The 26,279-nt window shown below is 36.1% G+C and overlaps 1 protein-coding gene across 2 annotated transcripts in view; it reads right to left on the reverse strand.

Annotated features, from left to right (window-relative positions):
* Window positions 1-621: 621 nt before the first annotated feature.
* LOC103086638 (desmocollin-3) overlaps window positions 622-26,279 on the reverse strand; it is a 37,592-nt gene continuing 11,934 nt past the window's right edge. The window contains exons 5-17 of one of the 2 annotated variants that reach the window (XM_007455153.1): window positions 24,376-24,531; window positions 22,521-22,665; window positions 19,821-19,987; window positions 17,109-17,243; window positions 16,544-16,729; window positions 13,272-13,531; window positions 13,017-13,159; window positions 11,883-12,104; window positions 9,523-9,747; window positions 7,059-7,180; window positions 2,842-3,084; window positions 999-1,041; window positions 622-919 (exon numbers count right to left, since the gene is read on the reverse strand). In XM_007455153.1, coding sequence (XP_007455215.1) covers window positions 1,015-1,041; window positions 2,842-3,084; window positions 7,059-7,180; window positions 9,523-9,747; window positions 11,883-12,104; window positions 13,017-13,159; window positions 13,272-13,531; window positions 16,544-16,729; window positions 17,109-17,243; window positions 19,821-19,987; window positions 22,521-22,665; window positions 24,376-24,531 — 2,031 coding nt within the window. In that variant the 3' untranslated portion in view covers window positions 622-919; window positions 999-1,014. The remainder of the gene's footprint in view (window positions 920-998; window positions 1,042-2,841; window positions 3,085-7,058; window positions 7,181-9,522; window positions 9,748-11,882; window positions 12,105-13,016; window positions 13,160-13,271; window positions 13,532-16,543; window positions 16,730-17,108; window positions 17,244-19,820; window positions 19,988-22,520; window positions 22,666-24,375; window positions 24,532-26,279) is intronic. The other variant, XM_007455152.1, reaches the window with a different exon arrangement.

Here is a 26,279-nt window from a genome sequence, read left to right on the forward strand (position 1 = left end):
TATATTCCTTATAACAGGACTTTTGTAAACCATAAAACACACTTTCAAAAGTATAAAAGCAACATTTTTTTTTTTTTTTTGGTCTACACTTTCCTGGTCTAGTTTTCACATTGTGGCTCTGTGTTTTTGAGACCTTATCAGGGCAATCTAGTATCTAGAACTTCTCTTCATAATCTAATTGCTACCCAGAAGAAAAACAAAATTCTAGTAGCCTTCAGAGCAAATGACCGGGTGCTATTTATTTTTCTGAGCTAAAAAAATCCAACATAATTTACCATAACGATTAATATTCTACTTTTATCTAAATCTGGAATAAGGATGGAATTTCTAGCCCAGAGAGCTGTTCTACTATAGTCAGTTAAATACAGCTTCTATTGTTGGACTAATATTTAGCCAATGTATTTATTGGAGAAATATATGCAAAGAAGAGGAGGTCCTTTATAGACCTTAATTCCAGTGCTATAGCATGAGATTTGCTGGTTTTCTATTTACTCAGCAGTAAAAGAGGCAAAATCTGTTTTTACATTTTGAACTTCCTGAAAAGATAAGTAACGAACTGTTTTAAAGTAGAAATTGGTACATAGCATAATTCAAAACTTTTAGAAAAATTCACATATATTCATATTCATATATATCTAGATATCAATTAAATTTTACAATATCCCTTTCAGAAACCTCCAGAATGTCTGACGAAGATATATCTAATTGTAGCACTGTAACATTATTTCTTTGTGCATGTTTCTGCTAAGGCAGTAAATTTGGTTTCCAAATTATTTAAAAAGTCAAGGCCATCGTCTTCCTGTTTTTCACTGCAGCAACCTACAGAACCAGCTGGAGATCCTCTCCCTTCATAGTTATACGTAAGAACATAATCTTGAGATGGCATGTGGTCTTCATCCTGATTACATAGATGCAATTTCTGTAAAATTTAAAAAATGGGATTGTATTATTGTTTTAAACACACTGAAAGATAAACATAAAATTTATTTTTTATTTACCTTTTATGTTTAATTTTTAACCAGTGTGTCCTCTAATGGATTCCTACATACAAAAAATGCACATGGTTGGTCTATATCACAGCCATACTACAAAGTCAGTATATTTTACATTTCTAGTAATCCATACAAATACAAAATTACGTATACACATTATATTTAAGTACATTTAAATTATTATTAAATTCTTATCCCTAAATTTTATATCTAGAGGTCAGGCTAGTCCACAAAATGGTGGCAATATGCATAGCAGTTAGGAATTTGAGCTTGGATAGTCAAGCAGTCCTGATTTGGAGTCATAGCTTGGCTTTACCAACTAGCTACATGACTTTGAGCAAGTTATAATACTGAACATCTTTAACTCTCAGTTTCCTCATTTCTAAAATAGGAATACAGACAATGACTATCTCACAGGGTCATTATTAAATGATGAAATAATAATGCATGAAAAATACCCTTATTATGTCCAGCACATAGTACATGTTCAATAAACTAAAATCGCTATTATCTGCAGATATAACGTCAGTAAGATTACCACATTGTCTTCAGAATCAAGCTTCCGAGAGAGCCAAACCATGGCAAAATAAAAAATGCACCAAAAAGTTTCAGTGAAATTTAAAATAATCAAGATAACTCACACTGCAAAAACCTGGCCAGAATTGAGGCCAAGATTCAGCCACATTTACCCTCGCTGTTTGTCACTGGCCTGTGTGCCAACTTGTCAAACTCATGCACCTCTACCCTTTCTCACCTGTGTACGCATCCCCTCTCAAACCCAGTGCTTATTACCTTGGCTTACATTAGCAAGTGTCTCTCTTCATGACCATTTTAGCCTCACATCCCATTACCTGACATGCACATTGGAGAACACCCCTAAGAGTGTTTCTTAAGCTTCCCTCCTCCTCAGCCTGATCTTACATGGCTACTGACTGTCTAGAAACAGAAAAGGGATTAACATTTGAATTTGATGAAAAAAATAAATATGCTGTGGACCTATGATAACCTACAGCCATGTCACAGAATGTTGCCCATCTGCAGTCCATCAAAGGCTTCAGGGTTTCTGGACCAGTGTTTGTATTACAACAGCACTGGTACTCTCTGATAAAAGAAGTGAAAACTTAGTACCAGAAAGAATACTTAATTCAGTGGTCCTCTACTCAGGCTGCACGTTTGAATCACCCGAGGAGCTTAAAAAAAAAAAAAAAAAAAAAAGCTAAACCAATTAGAATCAGAATCTTTCAAGGTGAAGCACAGGCATTAGTATTTTTTAAAAGCTTCCCAGGGAATTTTGATGTGCTGCCAGGAATGAAAATCCCTTATTGAACCCCCCTATCTTTCACATCCTTGCTTTCCTCCGAATTAGAAAACACTTTATATATGCATGATGCTTTTTACATGAAAAAATAGTTCATATGAACCATATTATTTAATATTCACTCCAGAATTCTGTACAGATGCTTTGTTTTCACAGAGAGATGCAGATTTGATTTGGGGATTTTTGTGATTGTGGAGAATGAGATTTTTTCCCTATTCTATGTTAAAAGAGTTCATGAGATAAACACACACCGAAAAATGAAATGTAACTTTAGTGAGGGATAGTAGAATCCTCCAATTTTCATGAGATTTTAGAAATTAAGAGAAATGTGACAGATGAAATAAAAACTTTTATATCAAATACTGTAACAAAATCAAAGAGCAGGGGCAAAAATAATCAGAGAGTGAGAGAGAAAGGATACATTAGAGAATCTGAAAAAGAAGTTTCTGAAAATATGTGTCAATCTCAATTTCCTAATGTCCTCCACTTGGACATTTAGATTGCAGGGTCAAAACACTCAAGGAAACTCACTTCACCAAGGCGGGGCTGAGTGAAATTGTACCACTCCGAGTGGTCCATCTCCACAGTGCCTCCTCTGCAGGAATCCAGGGTGTGATGATGCCCGGCCCCCTGGCACAATTCCAAGGTCTGGTTTCCTCCTTTTACCATTTCAAAGGTTTCCTGCCTGCCATTTCTGACTTCTGATCCCATAGTACCACAAAAGCCTTGGCTAGAGTTGTCGACTGTATGGGTCGTAAACCCATTGGCAGAACACTGAAATAAGATAAAATAAAACAGTTCATATAGGGAGGAAATGGATTCCAAGTAAAGTCGCAAGAAGGCAAAGGAGACAGCTCACTCAACCTTTTATTCATTCATTCATTCAACAGACATTTATCATTTTCCAGTTAGGTGCAAAGATAGAGACAAGGTCCCTCAGTGGCTCCAAGAAGCTCTTACTCCAATGAGGCAGAAAAATAGACAATTACTTTAAGAATGTGATTATGCTGATGTACAGGTGAACACAGAATGCTATAGGGACACAGAGGAAGAGCATGAAAATTCAAACTCGGAGAAAGTAAGTGGGAAAGTAAGTGGGAAAACTCTGAGTTGAGGGATTCCTACTGAGAAATAGGAGGAAGAATGCATTATCTGTAAGAGGGTCTAGAGGCAAAGCCAAATGGGGTTCCTTGGGGGTTCCCAACTTCAGCCTGTCGAGAATGCCTACCGCAGAAAGTTCAAAGAGAGAGAGAGAGGAAGCTAGAGAGGTTATAAAAGGCCAGAGGACATAAAGATCTATATGCCATGCTAAAATTTTTAGACTATCTTGAAGATTATGGGGACTAAAAGAACAGTTGTAATAACAGGCAAGGGACATATTTTTTAAAAAATCATTTTAGGCAATAATGTGAAAGACAAATAAGAAGGAGACAAGTTTAGAGTCATGGATATCAGAGAGGTCACTGAAACATTATAGGTGAAAAACGATAAGGATCTAAGCCAAAGTCAAAGCAGGGATGATTAAAAGAAGAGGATGGACTCCATAGAGTGCTTACTGGTGGTTAGATGGATAAGGCAGCAAAGGGAAGGGTCAGGAATTATTCCCATGTGTCCTGCTTGTGCAACTAGATAGATGGTATGATTCACTGAAACAGGGATGAAGGATGCACTTGCCGGTGAGAGGAGGGTGAGCAATTCAATTTTGGATGTGGTAAACGAGAAACCTGTGGATTTCCAAAATGAATATATGAATATGTGGTCTGGAGCTCAGGTGAGAGATCTGAGCCAGAGTATAATTCTGGGAGTCACTTCCATGTAGGGGGGAGTTGAAGCCATGGGAATAAATTACATCACCCAGAGAAAACTGCAGACCAAAAGAAAAAAAGGCTAAGAATAGAACGACAAGAAACATCATGTTTTAAAGGGTGGATAAAGGAATTAGAGCTGACAGAATTGATCTGGAATAGCCACTGAGATAATACGGAACCAAACAGCCATGACTCTCTAGCCAAGAGAGGATTACGGTAAGGAGATCAATGGTGTAGAAAAAAATCCATGTAGGGTAAGAACTGGTTCAAATAAAGTAAGCACCCATGAGAGTCAAGTAAAAAAGTGGCCAGTGGTGATCTGTGTCAAAAGAATTTCCACGGAGTGTGGAATGAACAGGAAGTAATGTCATAGAGAAATCGAGTAAAAAATATTTCTCTCAAAAAATTCAGTTTCAAAGAAAAAGAAATATGGAGGGATCTAGGGGAGGACAAAGAGTCAAGGGAATATTTTAAAATGGAAAAGGCTTGATTAAACATTAACTGAATGCTGGAACTGAACACCAACCCTCCAGGCCATAGGTGAGATGTTTAGTTATAGCAATAACCTCTGCATGTCAGTTTGAATTCTAAACCATCACTTTCATGACAAGACCTCCACTATAATCAGGTGTCATTGTGTCATCTTCTTACCAATTTATTTTTTCTATCTAATATGCAGAGTCTCTATCAAAGCAAAGATTTTCAAGTTCAGATAATTTACTGAATCTGAAATATATCTATAAAAGTCAAACATATTATTTTACTGCCTTTGAAAAAAATACCAGAAAAGAGAACTGAAAAGTAGCCATTTGGTGGCACTGCTACCCTACATTTTTTGCTTAGGTTGCTGCTACAGTAAAATTCTATCTCTCACACACACACACAAATCCTGTTTGTCAAATCTCCTTGATGGGTATAATTTTGTCATTATAAATACATATTGAGATCATATTTCTAAGCTAATAAAGGGAGAATTGAAAATAAACTAAAATCAAAGCTGAATCCATAGTACTGTTTCACATTCTCTAATCTCTGTTCCTTCCCCCAAGTTTATTCTCATAGGGCATCAACAACTCCTTCTCCATGTCAGTGATTTTCAAATTTACTTTTCCAGTCCTGATTTTTCACACAACTCCTAACCCCATCTGAATGCCTTTGACTTAAACTCAGATTCAAAACTAAAGTTACCACCTTTACTCATTGTATTAAAATGAGTTTACACATTCACCGTGAAATTTTGTTGCATTTTGTAAAAATATGCCTAAAATTATATACTGGTATAAATTAACAATTTCAAGTCCTTTTGAGAAGTGTTCCTAATAGAGAACAGGTAAATAGATGTATGTTATGGTGAAGTGGCCAATCAATGCCACCGACTCCAGCATCAAATGGCAAAGAAAAAAAATTAAGTACAGCTCAATCATTCCATTCTCAGATATAAAATAAGAGCTTACTATGAGTCAAGGACGATCATGGGGCTAAATCTATTTCCTGAATGGAGAGATAATTATAGGGTTCCACACATAGGCATGTCAAGCATAGTGGAGTCATGATTTTGCCTGATGGTGGGAAGGAAGTGAAAGAAATAGTCGAGAAGAAAGGCATCGTCACCTTGAGATACAGAAAAGGCCTGATATAAAGTCACTGTCCCGGGCTATAGCTTCTGTCACATTGACTCCACTTTTTATTTTATTACTTAAAAGAAAACAATTTTATTTACACATTTAAAATATTTCTTATCCATCCCTATTTTAAGTTTCCAATAACCATTATCCTAGTAGAGTTATCTCATGCTTAAATTATCAAAAGATCCTAATCCTTTATCCTCCCCATTCCTAACATCTTCCTGTTCTTGTTGGTCACCCTACTGATTCAGTATCACACTGCTCACGTTATGCCACTTTCGTGCAGAAAGCCTTGACTGGCTCTCCCTTACCAAGAGAATAAATCCAAAATCCTTAGTGTGCCACAAAAAGTTTTATCCCCCATCCCTCTCTTATTATATCTTCTCCCTCCAGAACCTAAGTGTCAAGCCTCTAGTCCAAAACATCATTTCTTCCATTTCAAATCAATTTATTTACTCTTTGGTGAATAATCCCTAAACTTTGTCATCTCCTTTTTTATTCATTAGGCTGTTTTTCTCCATCTCTTCACTTTCAAACCCTTCGTGTTCTTTATGGTACAGAGTAATCTGTACCTCTTCCACCAGGCCTTTCTGGTTGATATCCAGACATCATGAATATACTTATGTATCATCAGTATCTTTGAACTCCACCAGTGTCCTATCATATTGAGGCTAATAGTTTACTGTCACATTTCTATTTATTTTTCAATTTCTCAAGAATGAATTGAAATCTTTTCGAGGGAAGAACATGCCTTGTAATAATTTTTTACATACTTCCCACAGAACAAGAAGCATAGTGCCAAGCACCTCAGAGGTCCCAAGAAATATGTAAGAAAAGAAAGTGGCAGTTTTGTTCCAATCTGCCCCCCCAGACACACACTTTTTTGTAAACATATATCTTTTTGATATTTTTAGTTTATCTTGAGAACTTTCAGCAAGTTCTTCCTATTATAAATGGTCAAAGAGTTAGATAAACAAACAATATCTGAAAATATACATTGTAGAGAGCAGTCAAAAAGATTCTTCTTATAATAAATTCACAACATCAAATAACAAGTTTTAAACCATAACACTAGAGAGTAGAAAAAAGATAACTAAAACAATACATCTGGTTTAATAAATGCCCTACAAAAATATTTGAATATTGACAGATAACATATTTATGTCTACAGAATCTGATCAAGAAAAATAGAAATTAACTCCTAAATTCTGAAATAACTTCATGAGGATGAGTTAAAGAAATTGTGGGAACTACTCAGAGATAGATAGCCATATAAAAAATTAATAAAATAAAATTCAAAAAAAAAATTACTTACCACTTTATCATCTCCAGGTGCTTCTGTGTTTGAGATGATTAAGTTTTGCTGTGCCAAATCTTCAGGAAACGTTTTTTCATTTCTGGCACTAACAAGTCCACATACTACAGTTAGCAATATAGCTGAGTTAAAAACAAAAACAAAAATGTTTAACATGCACACAATAAAATACTCATCTTTTATTTCTTATTACCTAAGGTGCACAGGAGGAAAACAAGTCACTGAGCATGGTGCCCCACAAATTACCCTGGCCCTTCTAAATTAACAGGCCATGATTTAGCTTAGATTTTAACATTTAAAGTGATTATATGTATATTTTGATACACATATCTTCAAGAGTTTGAATTCCACCCATCATTTAAGTATTTTGAATCATGAATTTTTAAAAAATCATTGACATTTTTTTTTTTTTTTGTGGTAAGAGGGCCTCTCACTGCTGCAACCTCTCCCGTTGCAGAGCACAGGATCCGTGGGCCATGGCTCACGGGCCCAGCCGCTCCGCGGCACGTGGGATCCTCCCGGACTGGGGCACGAACCCGTATCCCCTGCATCGGCAGGCGGACTCTCAACCACTGCGCCACCAGGGAAGCCCCAATGACATTTTTTAAGACAAAGACTTTAAAGAGATTTACTGATTCCCAAAAGAATGGTTTGCCAATATGAAAAGATAACAAAGCAGACTTTTCTTCCCAGAATAGATTTATCTCCAAGTATCTTAATTAAACTTACTTTGTATTTTGCCTATTCAGAATTTTCATTCTGCATCATAATTGTGGGAGGTTGAAATACATGATAATAAAGCTAACAGCAACAACAACGCTTTACAATGTTCTACAAGCCCCTATACCAAGGATTGCCAACCTACGGCCCCAAATCCAGCCCACCATGTTTTGTATGACTCATGAGCTGTGGTTTTTATATGTTTAAATGACTGAAAAAAAATCAAAAGAATAATAGTTTATTACACGGGAAAATTATATGAAATTCAAATTTTAGTGTCCATAAACAAAGTTCTAATGGAACACAGCCATGCCTGTGGTTTAAATGTTTTCTATGGCTGCTCTCTCGCTACAAGGGCAGATTTGATTGATTGGTTACAAATGAAACCATATGGCCTGCAAAGTTTAAAATATATACTATCTTGCCCTTCACAGAAAAAGTGTACCAACCCTTGCCAACTCTGTGTGGCCCCTTGTTACCTTTCTCGTTCCACTTCCTACACTCCTCTTCCCTCATCTCTCAGGCCACACTGGTCTCCCTGCCTTCCTCGATTTCTCAAACATTCCCTCACCTTAGGGCCTTTGAACTGACTTTCTCCTCTGACTGAAAGCTCTTCCTTAAGTATTCTTGGCTGACTCTTTCACCTTTTCCAAAAACCATCAATGATAACCTTCTCAGTTAGGCTGGCCCAACCATCTATTGAAAATTACTATCACTAGCACCCATCCCCTGCACTCACCCACACACACTTTACAGCACCAGAGACCCTAATTATCTGGCTCTATTTTTTTCCTCCACAGCATTTAATTTATTTATTACTTTACTGTCACAAGGAAGACTTTGTTTTGGCTTGTTTGCTTTTGACTGCTTTGTTCATTGATGAATCCCAAGCACCTAGACAGTTCTGGTATATAGTAGGTGTTCAATATATATTTATTTTTTTGAGTTGATAAAAAATAATAAACACTTATTAGAAATGTACCATGCACTGTTTTAAGCTCTTCACATGCATTAACTCAATGAATCTCCGGTGGTACCCCATAAAATAACCTACTACAATTATCCCTTTTTACAGATGAGGAAACTGAAGCACAGTGAAGTAACTTGCCCCAGGTCACATGGCTGACAAATAATGGAGCTACGGTCCAAACCCAGACAGTCTGGTTCCAGAGTCTTACTCTTAACCACTAGTCCTATCACAGAATAAAGGAACAACAGCTGAAATAAGCTGAAGGATTGAATGGAAATGAAAAGAGAAGAAAAAATACGGCACCACTGGGAACTACATAACTGGTTAGGAGGAGGTTAATAGAATTTAATTAACCTGGTAGGATACACCCAAGAAGAGATATTGCTGTGATTTGAACACCTCCCATAAGTCTGTAGCTGAAATGAAAATGACATGACATGAAAGTGCCTTTTAGTGGACTTGCATATGACAGAAGTTTTAGATTGTTTGATTTAGCCTTAAAAGGGGTAGTACAAGGACCAAGAAATAAAAGCTATATATACATTGACAGGTTTGGCAAAATCTAAGGAATTTTCAACAGTTCTGTCCAAGTATGAAATCTTTGATCTCAAAAAGGATTTTGCTTCTTCTCACAGAAAATATTCACTCAGAACTCAGAAAATAATACAAAAAGAATACCTGACAGATAGCTGGACAAGATTTCTTTTTAAAGACCTTTTCCTGCACTCAGATATTTATTTTATATTTTAAAGTCAGGTAAGTAAAAGGACTTACAGAAAAGCAATGCTATACCCAGAAGTATCGCAAGGATCGCCCATTTGCCAAGTACCATTCCTGCACTCCCTGCAGTCATGCGACATTTATCTGGATGAGTACAATCACAGAGGTTCACTCTCAAGGTTGTTATTGCAGATTGACCTCCTCCATCTTTTACGGTAATGGAAATATAATATTCTTGAAATTTGGCATTTTTCAAATATGAAAGACGGGCAGCTGTATCTGGAAGAAAAGAATGATATTTTTAATGAACATTGATTCCTCCTCTAACATCTGTTCCACCACACCTATTTTTAAAGACACTATTCTCAAGGAACCACCTTCCATGTGAAAATGGATAAAAAAAGATGACGATCTTCAACCTTTTCAGGCACTAATATCACCAGATGTATGTTGCCCATTGTAACTTTTTAGAAGAGAGGCTTAAAGAAATAATTTGGCATTGGAGTGACCCAGCAGCTTTTCAGCAATATTTAGTATTCCCTTATTTCCTCCCTTATCTACAAGCTAATGATGCTAGATTGGCTCTTGACATACACTCCAAGCATTTCTCTAAAGTACCAGTTTATGGTACTCATAAAAAATTAACACCAGTAGTTACACACAAGAGATGTCTTAAGTTCATATTTTCTTATCCATTTACCTTCTGGTACCTGTCCATTGTCTTTATGTATAAGGTAATTTCTCAAAGGACAACTGACCCTTGGTATTTAACACCTTCCCTGTGGACATAATCTCAATACCAGAAAACTAATTAACATCACCCAAGCTAGGTATAAGGCTTACATAAACACAGACATATCTATATCCTAACAATACAAGTTTTTACGAACAGTGATATTTCCCCAATGAACTTGCTACCTTATTTCAATGACTTTATTATCAACTGACCAAAAGCTCCACACACTTTCAATGGCAATTGCAATCTTTTGGGTTTTTCAATAAGTGAAATGACAAAATGCATAATGCACCTCCTGGAAGTGATCTGTAATTTCTAAGCCTTTCTTAAACGCACTGTTAGAGCTGTTGAGAACTTCAAAGATTTCTGGCTACACCTCAGACACAAAGCTCCCCAGAGGAATGTGAATTACCACTAAGGTTTATTTGGAACTTTTCAGGATTATATTGTGTTTAAAGTAAAATCCTTCAAATCTCTCTCGTCCCTCAAGACCACAGGCTTATTCATGACCTCAAGACCAAGAGCCATATTCATGTCCATTCACTCGTACTAGCACAGCAGCCTCTGACTTTCCCTGCTACTCAACTCTGCATTCTTCAAACTGCCCTCCTAACTGTTATCAATGTCACTGTTTTTAAGACATAAATCTGGTACAGCATTGCCTTACTTGTATACTCTCAATGCGTACCTGCTGTCACCAACCATACAAAGGTCAGTCTCCTCAGCTAGTACATAAGGCCCTTCATCACCACTCCCGCCAAATCTCTCGGCATTCCTACTAAAACCTTCTAAACTCTAACAACCCTGATTTACTTATTGCCCTAGTATTTTCCTGATTTCATGCATATTTGTTTATCAATTATTGATTAAACAGACATTTATTAAGCAGTTAGTGTCTACCAAGCACTAGGCTAGGTGCTGGAAATACACAGATGGGTTACAAATGTTCTGAGAAAGTCATGTATTAAAGCAGAAAGGTAAACAAATAAGAATACAACATGTAGATTACATGTAGATACAACAGGTAGATAGTAGGTGCTCCATAAATATTATGAATTAATATCAAGCTAAGAAGTGGGAAGGAGGTAGTCTAGGCAGAAGGAACAGCATATGCAAAAGTTGAATTGCATGAAAGAGCACAACATAGCAACAAAACAGCAGTGAACTATGGCTATAACATAGAAAACTGTACACCTCAGAAACCAGTACTGTAGCAGTCTGCACTGCAGGCTTCAATGCCAGGCCTCTGTCCACAGCCCACCATGTTTCCGTCCAGAATGTTATAGAGTGCTTATCCCACACACCCAGATCCCTCATTTCTAGAGTTTGCTTACACTAAAATTTAAGCCTCCCACCTTCTGTTCTTTCCTCATCGCACAGTAGCTACTTCAAAAACATGGCAAGAACAGTTTGTTTTAATGATAAGTTGCTCAATATTTTAACAAGGATTTTTTGTCTTTGTTGTAAATGTAAATTCTGCCTTCATAAAAATTATGATTTTTTTTCATTTTATGTACAATATAAAACACAGGTCCCACACAATGTGTGCAAAAGTTAAAGTTAGCCTTCTAAAATATGTTCATGAGAATCCATTTTACATTATGCTTCACGTGAGTAAAGCAGTAAATCCATTCTCAATTATTTCAGAGCATATAAATCATTATTTTTGAGGAAATACCATTAACTTTGGCAAGGGTCCATAGTCTGTTGATTTCTGGAGTTTTTGGCAAGCTGAAGTGAAATGGAGGGCCGTGGATGGGCTCGTCAGGATCAACAGCTGAAATGTCAACATACTCCATCTTTGGTTTGCAAATTACTAGATAATTTTGAAGTATTTTTGGTGGATTATCATTCTCATCTTCAATGTTAACTGCAACGGTTCCAGTACATGATCTACTATCTAGGAAGAAAGGAAAAAAGTTTAGTGTAGTTCACAGACTTTTATAGTTTCTTAAGAAAAATAATCAACTAGATTCTACATATGATGTATGGGTTTTTTTTTTTTAAATAAACTCTGATCATTAGAGAAAATGGTAAATAAGAAGGTAGATGGGTAAATGAAACCTGTAGATCACCTAAAGTGAGTATGCTGTTGATAGTATCAGATATAACTGGCCATAAAACTTTTACCAGAATTATTACCAAAAAGTAAAACTAAATGTCTGAATTTCAAACTCTCTATTTCCTTGGGTTTCTTTTGGTCCAGATGTTAAGGAACAGTAAAGTGACTACAGAAAAGTTACTCTAATCCTGGTACACATTTAAACCACCTAGGGAGATTTTAAAAAATATACAATGCCCAGGCTCCCCAACCAGGGATTCTGATTCAGTTGGTCTGAGGTAGTGTCTACACCCTGATATTTTTTTAAATGTCCCAAATTATTTTAATACGTAGCCAGGGTTGAGAAACTCTGGGTTACTTTAAGGAAAAGAATTCAAGGAAGGAATTATTTTGACTTAATAGTCAGCTGAGCTATTTAACAGCTCAATTTAAAATGATGTAAAGAGATCTAGAAGAGTCTGGTGAGACCATTTCATCTAGTCCTAGACTTAAGTTTCATCTCTGTCCTCTGACATAGAGATCTACAGGCATTTAAGATGCTGCCATGCTAGGGATATAAAGATAAATAAGGCATGGTTTCATGTCACCAAGCAGTTTCACCTTGTTCGATGATTAAGATAAATAGAAACAATCTTTAAAGTAATTTCTAAGAATTCTATATACTTAGCACAAGGATAATCCTGCACAAGAATAAATGAAGTTTATTCTCTAATTCTTTTATAACATACCAGATGAAAGCTGGTGTTTTACCTTTATCTATTGCCAGGACTGTAACATTATACAAGGCACGTCTGGGAGTTACAGCCTCCCTGTCTAAGATTTTGGAAGTTTCGAGTGAGCCCGAAATTTCATTAATGGTGATCCACCCTTTCGGGTCATGCAATAATTTGTACCTGTTAATAAAAAGTAAAAATAGTTTTTAGCACTATAAAATGTATTAAAATATATTACTGTCTCAATTATTACAGATACATAATTAGTATGTGGTTATAGATTTCTTTGTACCTTAAACCACTGCTACTTCTAGTTTCAGGGTCATATGCCTTATATCCATTGATATTTGAACCCACTGGGGAGTTTTCTTTAATCTGTACATATTGGACTGCAGGTCTGCATTCAGGCCCTTCGTCCTGATCCTTCACATGAACTGTGACCCTGGCTCTGTTCATGTTTGTCATTCTGAGTGTCACATCTCCAGTAAATGGAGCTTCATTGCCTACTCCAATTTCCAGGACCACTTGACGGTCTTCTTCATAATTCAGTGGCTTTAAAAAAAGGACAAGTATATGAACATCAGTGTAACAAACATTTGGTATTTCAAATAGCAAGTGATCTTTTGTCGATATGAACAGTGCTACATAAATTCTGTGCTCTCACTTAGCCAATATTGACTTTTATCCTTTGCTAAAGAGAGAGGTGATTCTTCACTAAGCCTTTAGCAAGAGTGGTTGGAAAGTTTCTGCAGGTGGTTTTATGGAGTTGTGGGAAAGCAATTCCTAAAATATTTTTATAACTCATTCTTACTAAGGAAAATTATTCTGAACCTGAAGATGCAAAAACATGACCGTGTTCTTCTGGCCTTATTTAGAAGACCGGCCTAAGAGTCATCTGACTCTCGGAGAAGGTTCAACTTACTATTTACCACTGATGAGGGCCCATACCTTTTACAGCTCTTATAAAACTAGATGTTGACTTAAAGCTGAAATGGTACAGTGATTTTATTTTCTCTCTGAGAGAAATGGTATTTCAAATGCACGTTTTAATTGTCCTCTGAGGCATATAACTAAGCAATCTTTATTTCAGCTTTTCCTTTTATCAAAATCCATACAACTTCTCATTTCTTCTAGGAAGCTGCTTTGGCTTTTTGCTGAGTCCCTCACTGATGAGTTAAGTAAACTTTTTACCTGTGCTATCTATTTTTATGAAAATTTTACTTTTGACAATTTGAGAATTATACTTTGGCACTGTTTGTAGTTTATCCAATGACACTCTCGCAGTGAAGAACACAGAGGGGTAAGAAAAATATAATGTGCTATTGGCACTATTATCATCATCATCCCCATTTTAGAGAGCACGAAAGTAAAGAAGAGGAAATAAACTGGGTTTCTCAAAGCCAAAAGAAACTCATTCGAGCTGGAGTTTCAAGCCAGGTAGTCTGGTCTGAGTCCATTTTCCTAACCACCACACTATAATCCTTCTGCTTAATTGACTCACCAGCCTCTAAAACCTTCTAAATCAATTCTTTGGTTACAATTGATTTTTATACAGCAAACAAGCCAAATCCATAAAACAGTATTTTACACTGTACTGAAAAGCTAACGCACTTTTTCTTTCATTCTCTTTCTGCTTATCAAAATAATCACTGGCTGAACATTGAACAAAATCAAAACTGATGAGTAAAATTTTGGGTTTAAGCCTTTCTCCACATCTCCACATCTAGGCATTATCAAGCTGAGATACTAATAACACAAATCCAATAAGAAGTCAAGAAAAGTTCTGAATCTTAGAATCTACAAAATGTATGTGAAACTCTTTTTGATTCTTTTATTAATATCCCAGAAACTGGAGCGCCAAGAGAGAAAAGGATTAATATCCGTTTATTTGCCGCTAATGAACACTATCTCACAAATTGCTCATGTTGCTATGACCAGGCTGAGAGTCTGCTAGCAATGAGAAATGGATGGAAATTTAGAAGACAGCTGCTCCCTAGAAGAGGTGCAGTTATTCAATCTAGAGTTACTTGCTAAAAGCCCTAGAGATCTTTTATGCAATCTTTTAAGGCTTAAACTGGATATTGCTGTAGTAGCTTAAAACTCTGCAAGATTTAGAAGTCTGGTGGGATGAAATCAATGATTAATGAAAAAAATATGAATTCTCTTCAACCATAGGATACCTTCTTGTTTCATCAGCTGAAAAAAAAATTGTCCAAAAATATCCCATATCTGCACTAAGATGCTAACAATTCCCTAGAAAATGTATTGTTGTGAAGATGGATGTGAGGACTTTCTACGTTGAGAATGACCAAGAACTCTGTCTTCCTCATTCAAGCTCTGATGCACAGCTGCTGTTGCTGAAATGGAGAGAAAATACTAAGATGGAAGGATTACCCAGGACACCCAGCTAAAGACTGAATCAGCTCATACTCTACAGTTTCAAAAAAGTTATCTATTATGGAAAATGATAACACTATTCCCAAGAACATGATGTGACTTCTAAAAATATAATACTAATATCCTATAGTTTACCAAGTGCTCTCATTTTCATTATCATATCTGAATAGCTACTAGGAAGGCAGAGAGAAATATTATTTATATTTTACAGATAAGACAGAGGCTAATTTTCCAAGATCACGGAGCTATGCAAAGCAATTTAACACAGGGCTTAAGAGCAGATAAACTGGAATTAAAGAAACATAGACTCAAATCCTGTCTCTACTACATCTGAGCTGTGTCACTTTGGGTAGGTTTCTTAATGTCTCTGAGACTAAGTTTTCTCTTCTGTACAATTGTTATAAGAATGACATTTAACATTAGCGCACACAGTAAGTGCTGCTTTACACTATAGGACAATTTTCTTTCTTTTTCTGGGTAAGGAATATAAAACCAAGAGTCCTTCCCAAAAGAGCCTTTTCTGCCCTTATAACCTGGACCCTAGAATGTAACAGTACTACCAAAAATACAACATATAGAACAAAGAATATGTTCATTCAATGCTGTTTGATGTAATACTATATTTCATCCTCAATATTATCTTTAAGAAGATCAGATACAACCAGTCATATATTCAAGAGAGAGAGAGACACAGAGAGAAGAATATGAGCCTCTAAATTATATCATGTAAAGAATAGTTAGAGGAATTGGGAATATTTATCCTAGAGAAGGTAAATCTCAAATAGACATCACAGCCTTTTCAAAGGATTATACCTGTTTTGTATAACATTAGAGATAAAACCTGGTCCAAAGACACAGGTTACAAGGAGAATAATTTAGGCACAGTAAAAGTAAGGCCTTCTGAGAATTAGAGTTCTCCAGACATGGAATAAGCTGCCAATGGATATACAGAGATTCTTACGATCGAGACTGTTCCAAGCATAAGCTAGATGCCTAATAGCTGGTAACAAATTATAGAAGGCAGCATTAAAGCAGAACAAGTGAACTAAATAGATTAAGTTCTCTTCCAACTTGTAAAGTCTACAATCTGAAACTACTTAGTTGATTAAACCATTAGTTGATTAAAACTTAACTTGCCAAATTGTCTATTACTCATTATTACTTTACCTTTACAACACAGAGAACACCTTCATTAGTTTCTTTGTCTGTACTGATTTTGAAATGTCCATTTTCATTGCCATTTAAAATAGTAAAATTGGCTCTCCAATTGGCAGTGTTAATTAAATCCTTGTCTTCTATAGGTATTCGTAAGATTTCCACATCGAACGTATTTTCCTCTACTGATGCTTCATACTGAAACAGAGAAAGCTCATTAAAAACTTACTTTATAAAGGAAACTTTTACAAAGAAATAATTGTTTCTTCCACTCCAAAAGTACTTGTTCTTACAGTTTTTGCCTAGATTATTTTAAAACATGAATCACAAAAGCATTGTTTTACTAAGGGTTATCTTTTAAATGAATGAAGAACTTTGTTACAAATAAAGACTAAGGCTATGGTCTTTAACAAAAGGGAGACAATATAAATACTATTATGAATAAATAAAAGATATTTATACGTCAGATATTTCATTTTATTGATAAACATGCATACTTCAAAGTATGATAAATATTTTATTAATTCAGATTAAATAAAGATAACAATAGAGATCAATTTTGATATTATCTACTTACAGCCTTTTGTCTGAAAGTGGGTAAATTGTCATTTGAATCTTTTACTGTTATGATGCAAGTTGCTGTACTCATCAATCCAAAAAATTGACCATCCATGTCTTGTACTTTCATTATCAATGAGTACTTGTCTACAGCCTGAAAACAAAGCAAATATTTAATTAGCTTTGAAAACCTTGTTTAGATTTATAAAGGAAACCTCAGTTGTTCACACTTCTATTGGTGTGTATCCATGCTTTGATTTGATTTCCCTATTTGTATATACCCAAAGACATCGTAGACAGGAATAAAGCTGAAAAGGTATGCAGAAATTCAATTACAAGATCCATAGTAAGAATGTAGACTTATGCTTAAGCAGCAGGTAATGGGAAAGGTTTTATGGGAGTCATAGTGGGAGCACAAAATAGAAACATTTGAGTTTGAGAAAGAATATATTTAAAAGAAGGTCGAGCACAATTTGGAGTAAGCTGAGCTGAGATTCAAAGAAACCAGTTAAAGGCTCCTGAAATAGTACAAAGCTGGGGCATTAGCAATGAGGACAAAAAGAAAGGGTGAGGAAAGTTCTCTGTAAGTCAGAATGGAGGTGGACTTAAGAACAGATTGTATGCACAAGCTACGAGAGAAAGAGGGGTTGGAGGATGCTGCTCAGGTGTACTACCTGGATAACAGGCACACAGAAGTATCACCAACCAATACAGGAAGACAGAGGTTCTCTGAGGAAGTGAACACTGGCAAGGTTGACAAGGAGAGGCGAAAAAAATGAGTTTTGTCTGGTGGATACTGAATTTTACGTTCCTATGGGAAATCTAAGGAGAAAGGTCTAGAAGGCAGCTGGATAGATGGCCCTATACTTAAGGGGAGTTCAAGGCCAGAAACACCAATCTGGGAGTCAGCAGTATGTAGATAGTGGTTGAGATTATGGCAAGAATCTGATTTCCTGGGAGAGGTTAAAGGATGAGAAGAGCTGAGGATATAAGGAACAACAGCATTTCAAGCAGGAGGGAAGTAAGAAGACGAAGCAAAGGACAGACACTCAAAACAAAAGATCAGAGAAGCAGGAGGAGAACCAGAAATCCAAGAGAAGACAGAGTTTTAATAATTGCCAGCAATAGAGAGAGTTTTAATGATTAACCTTTGGATTAGGCAATCAGGTGGTCACTGTTGACTTCTGCGAATGGAGTTTGCAAATGGTGTGTTGATGATGAGATGGAGTCCCTGATCTGTGACACAATCACCTCTGTTGCCTTTCCTTCTATTTTACTCTTCTTTAGCCACTCCTTGTGTTCTTCATTTTCTATTTCCCTCTCTCCCTTCCTTGGTCTTTATTTTACGCATCCTTCTTTCACGGTGGAAACCAACATTCCCACCCCAAAACGCTCCTTCCACAGGCTCCAGCACTCTCTGAGACCCTGCTTTTTCTTCCTCTAAATGCAGTTTCTCTAGCTCCCTTGTTCATTTCTTTACTTCCTGTATTGTCCCCCTAAAACACACCTCATGGTTGTTCCCCACAAAATCCCACTATATTTTTTCTGATCAAGCAAGCACATCTGGATTTGACCCCAAATCTGTATCTTACAAGCTGTGTAACCTTAACTTATTTAATTTCTCTAAGCCTCATTTGTCAATATTGAAAAATTAGGAAAAATCCTTGCTTTCACTTGATTACCATATCATCTCTAAATATTCCACAGATTCAAAACACATTCGCATTGTTCCCTTCAAACTTTCCCATTTATTATGGCCATTATGTATTTTATCACATAGCATGTCCTGACCCCACAAAAATAAAAATAATAATAAATAAAACCTTTGTACTATTTTTTATTCTTTTTTATAGGTTCTCACCATCTCTCCCTTTCGCTCTAACATCAAATCCTGCTGATTTCTTCTTTATAATATCTCTCCCAGTCATATCGATCCTTCCATTTATGTTATTCTAGTTTTAGTGGGAACCACTGAAGTGTTCTAATAAAGCTACTTTGTACATATGAAATTGATTGATCTGCCTCAGTCAATAATACAAGACTCTGAGTTAAATATGGGCTGATGAAATGGACAAGAGCAAGATCAGAAGATTCAGTGCAGTAATTTGACCTGGGCAAGTCAATCAATCCTTCTGTCACCTTTCTCCCCTATAGATTGGATATGACCTCTATCTAATCAAACAAGGAAATTATAAAGATGAGATCAAATTATGCATAAAGAATTTGAACATCAAATGCTATACACGTAAAAATATGCTATTACTATCATCCAAATAGTGTTACAGATTTTTAATAATCTATCAACTTTATCTCAACTAATCCTTTCCTGATTAAAAGTACACATCTATAATAACTGGATAGGGATCAGGGTATAATCTATACCCATGGAACAAGCAACACTAATTGTCCTACATGAGAATTGAGCTGGAACCAACTAGCCATACACAAGAAATAAAGTATTATTCAATAATATCAACATTCATAGCAATATCTTTTTTTCTCACCCCTTCTGAACACCAGTTGATCTTTATTTCTATTCCTCATGGTTTCTCTTACATAAGGAAATAGAAATAATATAAAAACAGGTAACATAGCCAGGAATTCTTACTGTCTTATGCCTAAATAAAATAAAATGAGAAACTCCTAATCCACAGGATAGCAAATTATAGTAAATTGGGGGTGGTGGGTTCAACCCCAAGTAAAATGATAATCTACAGATTGTGAAAGCTACCTCTCTGTCCAAATAATGAGAGACAGTTGTGATTACACCTGTGCCGGGATGCACAGAAAAGATCCTAGGTGATCCTGGCGTCTGCTCCAAAATGCTATACTTCAGGCGCGTATGCATCGTGTCTGGTTCATCTCTGTCCGTGGCACAAATCACTCCCACTGTAGTACCTACATGTTTAAAAAAAGAGTCTTTACTTTCCAGAACTGCAAAATATGTTTAGGCATATCTACACTTCTCAAATTCTAACAGTGATGGTGGAAACCTCATTTACAATGTATTTCTTACCATCTTTACATAGTACTGATGAAGATGACTTCAAATTTATAATATGAAACACTTTGATGCTGAGAATCAAGGCTTACTCTTAGTTTGCCCACAGCTTAAACTATTTGATAGTAAATTTATTAAAAACTTATTTAAATGGCATCCAAGAATAATTTCAACACATATTCCCACATACTGCAATAGCTAACCAAGCTGGAGAGAGAAACCATGTCTCCTAAGTAAATCAGATTTTTTAAAATCAAAGTTTTGATTAATAACTAAATCAAGGCTGACTTGGGTTATAACTGGATAGATGATGAAGTTGACCTTTCACATCTCAGTCTCTTTTCTATTCCATTTTTTGCTAGTTCTTGATTTGCTTCCTGCTCTTTCACCAGATTTGTATCCAAACCTCACTGCCCCCAGCCCCACTTAATCTTATTTCATACTATTTACCACTCAGGGAGAATTTAATTTAACTGTTTCTGCAGTTAGAGCTATTAGTATTTTTCATCAGTATGGAAAGTAAGAATATTGCTCTGGTAAAGGCCTTCAGGTATCAAAGAGTACATACAGGTGGTATTTTTATAGTCTAAGGATAGTGTTCCAATGCCCATGAAATTATAATACATAGAACCACTTTGCCTATAGCCCTGTATGTGAGGTTGGCCTGAGGAACAATACATAGAGACATACAATCATATACATATATATATGTATATATATATATTCATTGAAATTTTATATTTGAGGGAAATAAAAGCCAAGTAAAACTATTAATGCAAGGAAGTATTAGTTTTAAATAATTTTGTCATTATATCCTTAAACTTTATATATGTGTGTATATGTGTGCTTAAGTATATATATGTGCATACATATATATGTATACATAGATATAGATATAAATTTGTAGAGAATGTCCAAATACATACTTAAAAGTAACAGAAAGATTTCTGCAGTGGATCAATATGAAGACATGAAGTAATAATCTTATTATTATAAGAAAATAAATTATCTTTTCATAGAAAAATGTTTATAATCTTTATAAGACATACATTTTCTTCCTGCAATTTCATTGACAGTCAGGAAGACATAAACACTATTTTAATTCTCTGGATACAGAGCTCCTTTACTTATTACATAAAACCTTCCTAAAATCTTGACTTGAAAATTCTTTTCCATGAGTGCTATATTTCACTATTCGTTGAGCACCCTTTGTCCAGACCCTCTGTGTGTGAGTTAAGGCAAACTCAAAGAACACCTTCAGAGTACCACAGCCTTAACAGGGCTGAACCTACTGGTGTGATATGTTTAAAGTATTCTGGGTTAATCTGGGCATCAAAGTGTTTGCCCTAGATCCTTCTCTGTTACTACCAAAGAGAACAGAATGTTCAAGGAAGAGTCTAAAACCAATCATCCCTCTTTGAAAACAGAAAAATGTAAGAGTCATAGACTTGTGAGGTTAAAAACATTGTAAGTCATCAAACATAATTAACTCATTTTATAGATCAGAGAACTCAAAGGAACTTCCATGAGTTCCCACAGTGAAATAATAACAGACCCTGAATCAAAAACTAGGTTTCTTAAACTCCAAAGCAACAATAATTTTTTAAATTGTACCATGTGAGTAATAAAGAGGTTAACATCTATGAGATCAAATTATCAAACTAAAATATAAAAGGAAAGAGCAGTTACAACAATCCAGTGAAGATCTAAGTAACTCCTAGAAACTTTAATAAGCAAGTTAGCTAATCCTCTATGGTTGAGTTCACTTCCTTTCAACTTTATTGTGAGTGGTTATTCTCCATATTGCAAGTCTCAGAAGACATTAAGAATGCCACATTTAAGGGCCTATTGAAGTGAAACGCTTTGGTTTTCCACATGTGAGAGCAAGTGTTTAGGATGGAGAACACACAATGCAAGTTTCTCTAAAGTTATTCCGGTATTCACTCTAAATTGGAAGTAGTAAAGTAGTAGTTTAAAGAGAAGAGACAATATAGATAAGAGCTTAAAAAATTGTATCCTCAGGGGACATCATTCAACACCTGCCTAAATAAAACCTAATAAAACTATCTACATTGATTTTAGTTTTATCGTACATTCTACCCTGCATGTCCTCCCTTGGAGCTAGGAATAATGATAAACCCACATAATAATAAGATGAAATAAAGTATATAAACCAAATATGGTACAAAGCTTGAATAACTGTTATCTGCCTTTATAATTCATTGGTATCATACCAACAACACTACAAACTCCTATAATACCCTGTAAATTACACATTGATTAGATTTGATAGGATTAAATGTATTCTGGTAAGTACCTCTTGGTCCAGTGTCATCTCAGGATGATCTGGCTTTGAGCAAAAACTCAACCTCTCAAACAAAGTATATAAACATTTAACATAGCACATTTTACTCCTAAAAGTTGTCTTACCAATTCTACTGCTTTCTGGAACTTCAAAATTATAAATTGTTTCTGTGAAAATAGGGTGGTTGTCATTTTCATCCTCCACTCTGATGGGCAGTGGAAGAGGTAAGTCTGCTGAATACCCATCTGCAGTTGACGCATGGGCAATCAGCTGTAAAACAGTGAAAAGCAAGTTCAACAGTCCATTATAAAAGATTCCAGCGTGAAAGAATATTATGCTTTATCTACTACCTTCTCTGCAAATCTTTTCAATAATAAATCACTTCAAAAATTCCTATTCAATGCTTCTTTAGTTATCAAAACATCAAACGTAGAAAGACTTTAACTACAGTTAAAAGTATCCAATGTTTGGTAGAAGTGGCTACACTTCAAATAAAACCTAGGTCAGAGTACAGAGAATCATAGACTACTCAGGTCATGAGACTAAGGAGTTAAATGTGAATTTGGAGATGTGGATTACAGTCCTTATTCTCCCCATAATCATAAAATTGTATTGGGAAGAACAGTTAACCTCCCTGCAATGGGGAAAATCCTGACTATATCATCTAAATAAGGCAATGAGTCCCAACTTTGTCACTACTGAGCCCCTTTATTGTTTAACCTCATAGATCACATATTTGTAAGAGGTTTTCTAACAAAATACATTTAACAGTTTCCCTATTACTAATTAATCAAAAGCAATGTAATGTCAAATAGAACTTCTTTCTTTTTTTCATTTTTAAATGATTTTTTAAAATAAACAATTTTTCCATAGTTAAAAGTACACTATTTCAATTATAAAAGAAACCTCCTTATCATGACAAATTTAAAAATTCAGTAAAGTACAAAAGAAGAAAATAAAAATCCACGACCTACTACCCAGAGATAAGTACTGTTCACATTTGATGTATTCCTTCAGTCCCTTCTGTGTATATATTTGTACACAAAAATTGAGATCATACTACTGTAAGCTTATATCCTTTTTTTCCAAAAAGCAAACAAACTTGACTTTATGCTGTAACCATTTCCCAAAGCCCTTAAACATGCTTTGAAAATGGGATTTATTGGCAGTCTAATAATCTACCACATAGACATACTGTAATTTATTTAACTAGACCCCTATCGGTGGACAAATAGAACGTATTTCTATTCAGCATGTGATTATAACACTGAGTTGAAAATTTTCGAGCCAAAAGCAAAGAAATGTCATGTGGTGAACATCAGTCAAGTTTACTTACCCAGCATCTCTTCCCTCTTCTTTTAGGAAGAGAATCCCTCTTTCCTATGGGGAATCGGTTCCCCCGTACCACATGACCCCAGAGCATTGACCATATTACACTGAAAATTGTCTGAATGATTCCCCATTGATGTAAGTTCATCCACATCAGAACGCTGGCTTATTATGCCTTGTTTGGACTTGGTCTCCCAGTTTTGCTTCCTTATATACTTCTCAGATATCATCAGATAATTAGACAGGTGGAACAAAGACCAAAAAAGGAAAAACAGAAAACACAGAGCAGAAGAGGGACACTAGAAGAGGACCCTTCCAATCAACTGTGACCCTGTCTCGGAGAGAGGAGGAAGTACCACGACCAGAAAGAGAAAGAGAATCTCATAAGCAAAACCAACTCCTGCAAATTTGCTGGAATTTACATCCAAATACAATTAAATTTCTTGGCTTCATTTGAGGCTTACCTAATACAAGTTGAGAAAAAGAGCAGACCAAGTATTCCAAAATATTACACAATCTATTTCATCTTTCAGATCCCCTCTAAGAAGGAGTTCAGAAGACAGGAAAGAGTAGATGTGCTATCAGAAGTTTAGTTTAAACTATGATTATAGTTTAATCATTTAAAGTTATGTGTATCAATAAAAGTCCTACATCAAAAACATCATATTCTTCACGATCCACAGGCCGGGTACAATACAGATTTCCAGTGTCTTTTTCTATGAAAAACAGATTTAAAGGTTCTTGGTCAACTCCACGCCCACTTATTGAGTAGAAGATGGTATAGTTCTGTGCCGCGTCAGATTGGACCTAAGAGGAAAAAGCATATGTAAAAAATTTTTCATGAAAATGCTATTTTTAAATACAACGTATATGTTTATATATTTTTTTATTTTAAAGAGATGACTTTAATAATATAATAATCACCTTTGTCACTTCATCAACATGCAAAATGGTAATGAACAATGGTAATTTGGCAAAAGATTTTTTTAAACTGCTCAAATTTAATGAAGACAACGTTCAACATAAATAGTAGCCAAAGACAACCTCATATTAAGGCACAGTTTCCCATCTAGTGATTTGGCAAAGGTAGGAAAAAAACAATAATACCCACTGTGGACAGGGGTGAGGTAAACAGGGACTCTCATATACTGCTGAAAGGAATGCCAGTTGTAATGTTCCTTAGGGAGGGGAATTAACAAAAATTAAAAGAATGAGAATAAACAGGGAAGACTCTTCCCGGCAGAGGAAACAGGAAGTGCAAAACAACCAGACCAGGGTCGTTCCTGGAGTGTTCAAGGAGCAAGGAGGCCACTGTGGTTGGAATAGACAGAACTAGGGGAAAAGGAGGTCGGAGAGGAGGACGAATGCAGCAATAGGGCCACACGGCATGTAAGAGATTCCAAGGATGGTGACTTCTGCTTGGAGTCAGACGGGCAGCCATTGGAGAATTTAGACAAGAGTAGACTCTGATTTATATTTTAGAAGGAGAATTCTTGGTGTTCTGTTAATATTAGACTTGGGTGGGCAGGTAAAGGAAGAAGCAGGAAGGCCATTTAGAAAGTTACTGCAAGAATTCAGGGGAGAGAGGACTGTTTGTTAGACCAGCGTGGTAGCCATAGGGGTTGTGCGAAGTGGTTAGATTCCGGATATAATTTGAAGATACAGCCAACAGAATGTGCCAGTTGGTTGGCTGCGTGGTGTGAAGAAAGAAGTCAGGGATGACACTGTGTCAGTGGGTGCAAGTATCCCCTGATGTCTATTCTGCCTACCTTCCTTAGTATTAGAATTTACAGTTGAGCACAAGGTTGCCTGGAAGAAAGACTTTTCTCAGTCTCCCTTGCAATTAGGTATGACCACACAAAAAGGTCAGGTCAATAGGGTGTGAGCAAAAATAATACATGCAGGGGCTTCCCTGGTGGCGCAGTGGTTGAGAGTCCGCCTGCCGATGCAGGGGACACGGGTTCGTGCCCCGGTGCGGGAAGATCCCACATGTCACGGAGCGGCTGGGCCCGTGAGCCATGGCCGCTGAGCCTGCGCGTCCGGAGCCTGTGCTCCACAACGGGAGAGGCCACAACAGTGAGAAACCCGCGTACCGCAAAATAATAATAATAATACATGCAGGATCCAGACTGTACTCTAGAAAGTGGAGAAGTGTGTTCCCTCAGTGGGACACAGTGATGAGCCATCTTCAACCTGGAAGGATGGCCAAGCTTAAAACGGAAAGAAGCCTGGGCCCCTGGTGATTTCTCAAATTAGAATCTCTTTACCAGATCACACGTTGACATGAAAGGACTAAATCTCTGTCATGCTTTAGCCACTATGATTTGAGATCTTGGTAAAATGTGGCTATATCCTTATCCTATTATAATAGAGGAATTAAAATTTTAACTATAAAGAATGGATGGATATGGTAAACTGGGGCTCAACATCGATTTCACCTCCTTCTACTGTGTCCTCTCATAGTGTAGATATTAGAAAGATTCAGATAAAAACAAACCAAAAACTCTCCCTTTTCCAGGGTCTCTTGGAACAAGAGTTCTGAATTAAAATACAGA

Source organism: Lipotes vexillifer, unplaced genomic scaffold (genome assembly GCF_000442215.2).
Source record: "Lipotes vexillifer unplaced genomic scaffold, Lipotes_vexillifer_v1.1 scaffold90, whole genome shotgun sequence".
Classification (NCBI taxonomy): domain Eukaryota; kingdom Metazoa; phylum Chordata; class Mammalia; order Artiodactyla; family Lipotidae; genus Lipotes; species Lipotes vexillifer.